A 10,016-nucleotide genomic window follows, 5' to 3' on the forward strand; every position below is an offset into this window, starting at 1 on the left:
TATTTTTGCCTTCGTTTTTCCATTCTTTTCATCATTTTCTTTTTGCATTTATTTTTAAATTTGGGCATATTTCTAATTTTTGCACGTTTTTCTTTTCGCATCGTTTTTCTTTTTTCCAGGTTTTTCCTGATTCTATTTTTTGGCGTATTTTTTTTATTTTTCAGAGGTAGCCAGTGGTTGGTGCTGGGCCTCTCCATGCCCCCATCCTGCGGCGGCTGCGGTGACGCTGGCCCTGGCTGCTCTTGCCCCCCCCTTGGCCCCGGCCGGACTCTGCAGCCGCCATCCCTCGTTATCAATCGCTAACGAAGGGCTGAGGCTGGGAAGCGCAGGGCCAGATCCAGCTGCACCTGGAGGCGTCGTCTTCCGTGTCCTGGAAACCAGAAAACTCCCTAAAAGTGCTGGTGAGACCGTGAGCCTGTGGGGTGGGTGCTCAGCATCCTCCTGGGTGCTCGGCATCCCACCGGGGTGCTCGGCATCCCGTGGCCACCCCCTCATCCCCCTCCTGCCGTCCGTCCCCGCTGCCCGCAGCGCGGTGGTGGCTACGGCACCGGCTTCTCCAGCGATGGGTCCCATCCTTCCTGGTCCCTGATGATGACGGGTTTGTCAGAGATGAGCAGGGCAATGGGGACCAGCGGCTGGCGCAGCCCCCACCTTCCTTCCTCTTCCTCCTCATCCTCATCCTCATACTCCTCGCCAGGTGGGCAGCCGGAGCAGCCGGTGCTGCCGGGCAGTGGAAATCCCACCGGGCTCAGCACCTCCTGCCTCCGGTAAGTGAATGGCAGCTCCTTCTCGCAGCCCGGCGGACACACCACAGCCGGTTCTTCCGCCGCCGGGCCGGGCCGCGTGCCGGGCTGTGTGCCGCCATCGCTCACCGTCTCCTTTCCAAACTCCGTTACCAGCAGCTCAGCCGGGCTGTACCTCTCCGAAGGCTCCACGAAGCCCGGCCGGGGCTGGCCCTAAGGGTCGGATGCATTTGGGGTGGGAACTCCCCGTGCCAGGATTGCGCACCGGTGCTCGCCAGGGTGCAGGATCTGGCCCCTCTGGCGCCTCGTGCCTCACCTGGCTCATTTCGCCGGTGGAGAACTGGACGGCTTTGCTGCCTACGGGCTCGGGCAGGGGTGGGAAGAAGAGCTGGCGAGCCCTGGGGAGGGGGCAGTTGGGGAGGGGGTGGGTAATGGGGCAGCTGGCAGTGAGCCGGGGGACGAGGGTGCTGCCATCACCTCTTTTTGCTCAGCTGGTAGACGGCGGCGGCGGCGGGGAGCCCGAGCGAGATGCCCAGGTACTTCAGGTTGGATTTCCACGCTGCTCCCTGGGGACCTGGGGACGGGGACACGGGAGCCGTTTCGGGGTGAGGACGAGCACCCCACGGAGAGCGGGGCCAGGGAGGGGCCGGGGGCTCCAGCCGTTACCCAGCGCCTTGGTCTGGAAGCGCCGCCACGTGGCGCAGGTCCCCCCGCTCCGCGCCGTCACCTCCCGGACGCCCACCCTGTAGGTTGTGCCAGGCTGGAGGTTTTGGAGGGTGAAGTGTGACGCCGCAGCATCTGCTTCGGCATCTGGGCAAACGATAATGAGCAGGCGGTAGCCCAGCGGTAGCCCACCCTCCTCCTGCCCCATGGGGATGGGGGGTCCCACTCACACGTCACGTTGTCCCCCTCGGCCGCGTAGCAGATGAGGTACTTGACCAGCGCCCCGGGACAGGCGGCACGGGGGGACGGGCTCCACCAGAGGATGACGGCGGCATCCCCGGTGCTGGCGTTGATGCGGATGGGGACGGCCAGTGAGGCTGCACACAATGGTGCAAAATAAATGGGTTTCCAGACCCCCACACCCTATTTTTGCAGTTAAACCGGGCGCGGATGCTCCGTGTTTCCGTACATACCGTTGCCGGCGTAGTGATGCTGCACGGCGAAGGTGGACCAGCCCCGTGCCGGGGCCCAGCTGTGCACGGCGAGGCGGTAACACGCCGGTGCTTCCAGCGCTCCTGGGGCAGGAAGCGGGGATACTGGTTAAACCCTGCGCTGGGATCTGGCCCTGAGGGTGGGGCTCAGGGTGCTCCCTTGCCTCTCTCCTCATGGATGCTCTTGGCAGGGAAATCCCGTTGGTTGCAATCGCCTTGTTTCAGGGCTCCCGGCACCGGCTGCTGCTCGAAGCAGAAGGCAAAGCCACGGCTCAGCGCTTCCCACCGCGCCGTCACGGTGCTGCCGGCCATGCCGATGTCTTTGAACCTGAGATCTGGGATGAAGCAGAGGGTGCAAGGGACGGCTGGCATCCTGCCCAGTGGAAAACCGCTCCCTTGAGGCTGCCGGGGAGCGCGGTTCTTCTGTCGCGGTGGGTACCTGGGTGCTGCTCTGCCGGCACGTGGAGCTGGTGTGCCGGCGCCGGCCCGGCGGCATTGGCCGCCGTCAGCAGGATTTCGTACTCAGCCCCGGAGAGGGTGAGGTTGTGCGCCGTCACCTCCGGCCCCAGCGCCACGGCGTCCTCCTCGGCCGGCTCGGTGCAGTTGCATGCCCGCATGCGGGCGCGCAGCGTGTAGGTGACGTCCCCCTGCTCCTGGGGGGCTCGCTGGGGGAGGGAAGGAGAGGGGGCGGCTCGGGGGACCGAACGGTGGGGGAACACCCAGGAGGATCCCCGGGGATGTCACCGTACCTGCCAGCCCAGGCTCAGCACCCGCTGCCCATCTCTCCCCAGTTTTCCCAGCTGGTATCTCAGCTCTGGGCTCGCCAGGATTTCTGCAAAGGAACGAGCCCGGCCAGGTCAGCGATGTTTTGGGAAGCTGTCAGGATCCCACCCACCTGCCCTCCTCTTCCTCACCCTCGGGAACGAAGATGGAGCTGCTCCAGTCACTCCAGTAGCTGCTCCAGTGCGGGAGCTTGTGCCGGAGCTGGACCTCGAAGGCTCCATTCCCCCCCAGGGCACAGGTCACTGTAGGGGGGCAGGGGCAGGTCGGGGGTCACCCCCTCCTTTCCCCCAGCTCTTGGCCATGGGAGGTGCTGGGGGGGGAGTGCGGGGCAGAGCTCCTGGGCATCCCCGGGAGATTCTCTTCCCCTGCATCCCTGCAGGCAAAACCCACCGGAGTCATCCTCGTCCATCACCATCTCATCCGTCACTGTCTCGCACGTCACCTGTGGAGTGAACCGCAGCCGGAGGCACCGCCCGGTAAAACCAGTGTGTTACTGGGACGTGAGGGCAGTGCTGTCCTGCGTCACTCGGCCACCCAGGGGGCTGGGGGAGCCAAAGGGGCTGCCGGGGTCACAGTGGCCAGGAGGAACCCCTGGGCCACGGTAACACGGCTTTGGCCATGGGACCCTCCTGGCAGCAGTGGAGGGGGCGGGGGCGTCCCCAGCTGCAGGGGGGTTCACTGGGGACGAGCGTCCGGTTGCATCGTCACCATCATTAGTATAATCTGGGGTTTTGCCTGCGTAATCCCCGCGAACCGCGGCCTGATCCCGTTACGTGGCCAGGAGGACAGGCAGAGCCGCTAACGCCACGGAACAGATGGGCCATGGATGGGTTTCGGGGAGATGATGGCGTCACCGAGCCCCTGGGCTGCCGCGATGCCACCAACCGTCCCTTTGGACACCGCCAGCTCCGGCAAACAGCGGTTTTACCTGCATCCAGCCATGGTCACCCATCTTCTGGAAGCGAGCCTCCCGCTGCGGCGGCTGGCTCCCGTGGTGGCATGATGGCCAAGGCACCCGCAGCCGCAACCGGCCGCCGGTCTTGGTGAAGGGCATCCCGGTGCGGGGCGGGTCGGGCTTGACTGTAAAGATGGGGTGGTCTCACGGTTACCGGTGCCAGTGCTGGCGCCCAGCCCGGTCCCGCTGGTACTTACTGGCCTCGTTGAGGTACAGCGTGAGGTTGGGGGTCCTGTGGACGTGGTCCCCCCAGTGCGCCTCCACCCAGGCTGTGGCGTTGGTGAGGACGTAGACGTGGTGATGCTTCAGAGTGTAGGTCATCCTGGCACCTGCCTTGAACCGCTGGCACAGCTGGGGTGATGTGTAGCTGCGGAGGGTGGGAACAGGCGCAAGGTGGGATCCGGATGGGGTCGGGGTGCGGAGGTCGTGTGTCTCCATATGTCCCAGTCAGGACACATCCCATGGGCTCCCTGGCACACGGTGCCCATCCCCACCGCGGTGCCCAGCTCACCAGAGTGTCAGGAGGTAGGAGGTGTTGCCGGCGGGGCCGAGGGGCTGCCAGGAGCAGAGGAACCAGCGGGAGCCACATTGCTTCCAGCAGGAGAAGCCAGGGGCTGTGGCGGTGCCTGTGGGAGAGGGCAGCGGCTGGGGGGTTCCCGCACCCCAAACCCTGGCGCGGTGGGCAAGGCCAGGAGGGAGGAGCGGTGTGGCTGTCGCCCGATCCCCCTGTGCTCCTCGCCCGGGGGATCGGAGCAGCCACGCAGGCGATTCTCACCCAAAACCCCACCATTTCCCCCCTCCCCAGAGATGCGGTGCTGGCTGGTGCCACTCGCCCCGGCTCTTGCCCGCTGCCGGCGGGGATTCACCCGGCTTTCCTCTGTCCCTGTGGTTTGGGGCGAGCGTCTCCATCGCAGCGGCAGCTCCGCGGGCCTTATCGCCCCCGAATCATTCATTGAAAGTCTTCTGAAGTTATCTCTCATCTCCCGGCACCGCAGGAGCACTTACCGCCCCGCGCCAGCGCCGCCGTCAGCGCCGCCAGCAGCCACCCCAGCATCGGCAGCCCACGCTGTCCCACGCCGAATCCAGGGTTCCGCTGCCCTTCCCAGCTGCCCGGTCCCCCAGCACCCAGTGGGTGCCCGCTCTCGGCTCGGTGGCGGTGCTCGGCGCGGCTCTGCACTCCCGGCGTTTCCTCTTCTGCGAAGAGCTCGCCGAAGGGCGGCTGCTCCCGAGCAGGGCAAAGGGCGAGGCGCCAGTGCGTGCCTCGCTTTTACCAAAAGCAAAAGAGAAAGCAACCAAAATATCCCCCTTTTTCTGCCGGCACGCCTGCTCGGACTCGGTCAAACCCTGCCCCGGTGGCACCGCATGCCCCGGCTGCACCGCGTGCCGCGGCCCGGCGAGAAGCACAAGGTAAGTGAAAGAGATGTCTTGCATTTTGGGGGTTTTTGGTGGTTTTATTTTTTTTCATTTTTTTGCAAACTTCATGGCATGTTTTTGGTTGGCTGCCCGTAACCGGGCAAATCTCCAGCGGACGCTCCGAGGTTGGGGACGTTCGGGTTTTTGGCAGCGTGCATGTGCGGGCACACGTGTGTGAGTGTGGCTGCCCCCAAAACTGGGCTCCTGCGCCCATCCCCGGCACGACTTGTCCCCATGGCCACGAACAAAGGCCCAGTGAGGCAGGAGTGCGCGGTGTCACCCGGACGCCAGCTGCCGCGTGACGGGGTGGCTGACCCTGGGACAGCGGAGCTGGGTGGCACCGCGGGCTGTGCACAGAGTCTCCTTGTTCCCACAGAAAGTGTCCCCTTGTGCGGCTTTTCCTTGGGACCGGAGGGCAGTGGCAGCATCCCTGTGCCGGGACGGCACTGCCGGGACCCCTCTGTCCCGCTGCCACGGGCATGGCCGGGCTGGGGGTGCAGAGGGTCCCCTGGCACCTTCTGCCTCACTGTGTGCCCCCTCCTGCCCGCCCAGATGGGGGTACATGCCAAGCTGTGCAGTGCCAAACTGAGCCGTGACGGGTTTTGCCATGCCACAACATACAGCAGGACTGTGCTGTACTGGGCTGTGCCGTGCCATGCTAAACCAGGCCATGCTGGACCATGCCATGCCAGGCCATAAGGACCAGGCTGTGCCAGACTGACTGCGGGACAGACCAGAGCTGGACCACACCAAGCCAGAAGGGCTGTTCCCACCCTGTGCCCTGCTGTTCCAGCCCCAGGTCATGCCATGCCAGGCTGTACTGAGCCAGGCACACTGTGCCAGCCCTATGCTGTGCTATGCCAGTCCCAGGCTGTTCTATTCTGAGCTGTTCGAGCCCTGTGCCATGCCATGCCATGCCAGACCCTGCCATGCTGGATTATACCAAGCCAGGAAGACTGTGTCAGTCCTGGGCTGTCCTGTTTTTTGCTGTGCCAGCCCCATGCCGTGCCATCCTGTGCTGTGTGCCACGCTGTGATGGCCTATTCCAGCCCTGTGCCATTCTGTACTGTGCTTTGCTGTGCCATGCCATGGCAGACTCTGCCATGCTGGGCTGCACCAAGCCAGGCAGACTCTGCCAGCCCCGTGCTGTGCTGTGCCAGACTCTGCCATGCTGGGCTGTACCAAGCCAGGCAGACTGTGCCAACCCTGTGCCATGATGTGCCGCAACAGCCCCATGCCATGCCATGCTGTGTCAGCCCAGTGCCGTGCCGTGCCGTGCCAGTCCCGGGCTCGGTGCTGATGACGCGACGGGGCCGCTGGGCGGCGCACCGGGCGGAGCGGGGGCACCGGGCGGAGCGGGGGCACCGGGAGGAGCGGGGGCACCGGGCGGAGCGGGCGCACCGGGCGGAGCGGGCGCAGCGGGAGGCGGCGGCGGCGGCGGGCGCGGCGGGATGGACGAGCCCAGCATCCTGCGGCGCCGGGGCCTCCAGGTGAGCACCGGGAAGCGGCGAGACGCTTCCCGGGAACCGGGCACCGGGAGCGGGGGCACCGGCGGCGGCCCGGAGCCCGGGGGGGCACGGGGGAAAGCCCAGCCCCGGTGAGCCTGGGATGCGGTGGGGACTCCGGGTGCGGGTCTGCAAGGGGTGGGTGCTGCGGGCGAGAGTGGGCAGGAGGTGGGTGCTGTGGGTGCGTGTGAGATGGGTGCTGCGTGTGCAAGAGGTGGGTGCTGTGGGTGAGAGGTGGGTGCTGTGAGTGTGTGTGCATGTGCTAGAAGTGGGTGCTGCGTGTAGCAGTTGGGCACTCTGGGTGGGTGTGTGCAAGAGGTGGGCGCTGCGTGTGCAAGAGGTGGGCGCTGCCTGTGCAAGAAGCGGGTGCTGCAGGCGAGAGGTGGGTGCTGTGAGTGTGTGTGTGCAAGAAGTGGGTGCTGTGGGTGAGACGTGGGCGCTCCGGGTGCATGTGTGCAAGAGGTGGGTGCCATGTGTGCAAGAGGTGGGTGCTGCACGGCAGCGGTGGGTGCTGCGCGTGAGCAGCGCGTGATGTGTGGGACAGGAGCTGGGTGCCCAGGGCCAGTAGTGGGGCAGAGTACAAGCCCCAGCCACACTGCAGGGTGCTGGGTGGGGGGCACCCACCTGTGCAGAGGCTGGGGGCTCCCACGGGAGCTCCGTGGTCCCTCCAGTCCAGAGCCTGATGCCAGCTTGTGCCAAACCGCGGTGCCAGCTCCGACTTGCCCCTCTGAGCAGCCGCCCCCTCCGTCATCCTGTGCTCCTTCTCCCACCAGGCTGAGGGGCACTCATCCTGCACCTGCTCCCCAAAGGCCCCCCAGCACCCACTGCCATGCTCAAAGGGGTGACGACCACAGCCCCCCCAGCTCGCTGAGCTGAGCCTGATTTTCCGGGTGACTTCACGCCTCCATGCCCGTGTGCAGAATGGAGCCGCGGTAACTGGGGGCCCGGAGCGAGCTGTCTGGGCGGTTGGAGGATGGCACCGCGCTGCCTTCATCCAAGCTGGCAGCTCCGCGGGGCAGCCGCGCTCCCGCCGCACGCTCAGCCCTGCGTGGGAACTGCCTTGCCGCCGGCACGGCTGCTCGGAGCCACGGCCAAGGGGTTCAGGGCTCTTGGTGTGGGTGTTGGTCCTGGCAGTCCCTGGGGAGAGCAGAGTCACGGGGCCAGGGCTGCGTGTTGGCATCGCCGTGACAGGAGGAGTGGAAAGGGGCCCCCACCAAAGCGCTGAGCAGCGATGCCACCCCCGATGCCGTCCCCGCAGGGATCAGCTGATGGTTAATCCTGGTTCCCACCAGGACCTGCTAATGGGAGATGAACCATGCTGGGTGGGTGCATCAGGCACCCCGTGGGTGCTGGCCCTGGGCCCCACGCAGGTCCCCAGGGCCCTCAGGGGATGCTTGGGCTGACCCCAGGGGTGCAGCGTGGCTGGAGAGTCCCCGGCAGCGATGGGTGTTGGGTGCTACAGGATCGCTCTGCGCCCTTGCACCCATAGATGTGCGGGGAGGCTGTGCTATGGGGTAGGGGGTGACTGTAGGGGACAGAGGTGTCTGTCCTCTGTCCCCCTGTCCTATTTGCACATGGCTGAGCAGTAAAACCCTCAGTGTGACCCTTCTCTGACTCTTCCTCTGCCCCGGGGCCAGTGGCCGGTGGCACGGTCCCAGCGGTGGGTGAGGATACAGGCTGGGTGACGGCAGGGCTGGGTGGGGGTGCTGGGGGGCTCCTGCTCCATGCAAGGACTCTGCACCCCCTTCCCCAGCCCAGGCCTGGGGTCACCCAGTACTGCTGGGTGCCCTGGGACACCCACACCCACCCCAGGCACCCTCCTCCTGGACCCACACCCACCTCCCCAGCACCCACGCCACCCCGGGGCAAACACACACTCGTGGGCCCTGGGGCTGCCGAGGCCCTGTGCGCCCAGGCATGATGTCACTCGTTGCCATGGTGATGCTGCTGCATCACTGCGTTACAGCTCGCCCCAACCCCGGGATTTCCGCAGGGGCTGCGTGGCGTGGGCAGCAGGATGGGGTGCAGGGTGCATGGGTGCTGCCGTGTGCCCCTGTATGGGTGGCAGCAGCCCCTGCCCACAGGGAGCTCCGTGCCCACGTCACGAATGTGTCTAAGCTGCTTAGGGGTATGGGGCCGGCGGGCACCGGTGGTGGGCACCGGATCAGAGCAATGCCACGGAATTAACCAGCACGTGCACCTGCCATGTGTGCCAGCATCCCGCGGTGTGCCAGGGCACGCGCCGGCCTGTCCAAGCCGTGCCCCTCGCCGCGTGCCGGTGGGATCTGTGCCACTCTCTGCGGTGTGCCTGATAGCACACAGGTGGACACTGGGTCTGTGCCAGAGATGGCCAATGCCCACCACACCGGCAGGACGGTGTGGGCTGGGGCTTCTGCCCACACAGCTGCCCTTTGCCCTGTGGCACCACCTGCCAGCAAACAGCTCTTGCAAGAAATATTCCCAGTGGCTGGAAAAACAAACAGTGCGGGGGCTGCCGGCTGCTTCCCGCATCTGGTGGCCAGGGGATGGAATGGGGGACAGTGTGCAGCTACCCCTGTGGGGGCCATGCCCCAGCCAGGTGGCCGGGCACTGCTCCCGCTCTGCCACCCTCATGCCTTGGTCCCGTACCTGGCTGTGGGGCCACCACCTCTGGGGACCTCGGGAGGTGTCCTCGTTCCCTGATCCCAGCTGGGTGGTTTGTCACCCGCCCCTGGCACGGCAGAACCATGGCACTCTGGGCACGGTGAGTGGGGACTGATTCACTGATCCTGCAGTGACAGCCTGGTGGCAGGGGCCGGGGATGCTGCCGGGCATGTGGCTGTGGCCAGTTGGGTCCTACACATGGGCACCCCTCTCGCCTGGGGCCACGCTCTGACCCTGTTTCTTGCTTTTCTCGTTGCAGAAGGAGCTGAGCCTGCCACGCCGAGGAAGAGCGTAAGTCTCCAAACTGGGCCACGTGGGGCGCGGGACATGGTGCCACTGGGAGGGATGCACTCTGGGACACAGCACGGGCAGCAGGGATGGGCAGTGGATGGTGCTGGGGTTTGTTGTGCCCAAATCTGGGGTGGCATCGCCGTGTTCTCTGATACTGGAGGGATCTGATGCGCCTGTGCTGGGGTGTGCTGGGATGTACTGGGGTGGGCTGTGCTCTGCTGCAGGTGTTTTAGAGTGTATTGGGGTGTTCTGGGGTGTTCTAAGCGGTATTGGAGTGTACTGGGATGTATTGGCATGTGCTGGGTGTTCTAAGCGGTACTGGGGTGTACTAGGGGGTGGTAGGAGGCTGTTGCGACGCCATGCTTGGAGTGGTGTGTTGGGGTGTGTTGGGCTGTACTGGGGCTGTTCCAGGCTGTTTTGGGGTGTTGCAGAAGTAACGCAGGGGGTTCTCTGTGCTGGGCTGGGGCTGTCAGGTGGTCACGGGGCTGCGTGTTGGGGGACGCAGGGACTGTACTTGGGGGGCACTGGA

General features: G+C 65.6%; 1 protein-coding gene across 1 annotated transcript; it reads right to left on the reverse strand.

Moving 5' to 3' along the window:
- Positions 1 to 539: 539 nt before the first annotated feature.
- Positions 540 to 5,720, reverse strand: IL12RB1 (interleukin 12 receptor subunit beta 1). Its single transcript, XM_086627524.1, has 16 exons — positions 5,688 to 5,720; positions 4,641 to 4,899; positions 4,147 to 4,261; positions 3,833 to 4,002; positions 3,609 to 3,760; positions 3,071 to 3,122; positions 2,812 to 2,922; positions 2,647 to 2,729; positions 2,328 to 2,562; positions 2,062 to 2,262; positions 1,880 to 1,981; positions 1,637 to 1,783; positions 1,410 to 1,553; positions 1,221 to 1,317; positions 1,060 to 1,141; positions 540 to 950 (listed from the first exon to the last, which is right to left on the reverse strand). Exons 1-16 carry the CDS (start codon positions 5,718 to 5,720, stop codon positions 540 to 542), a joined length of 2,394 nt encoding a protein of 797 aa, XP_086483650.1.
- Between the last annotated feature and the right edge of the window lie 4,296 nt (positions 5,721 to 10,016).

Source organism: Tauraco erythrolophus, chromosome 28 (genome assembly GCF_009769465.1).
Source record: "Tauraco erythrolophus isolate bTauEry1 chromosome 28, bTauEry1.pri, whole genome shotgun sequence".
NCBI lineage: Eukaryota > Metazoa > Chordata > Aves > Musophagiformes > Musophagidae > Tauraco > Tauraco erythrolophus.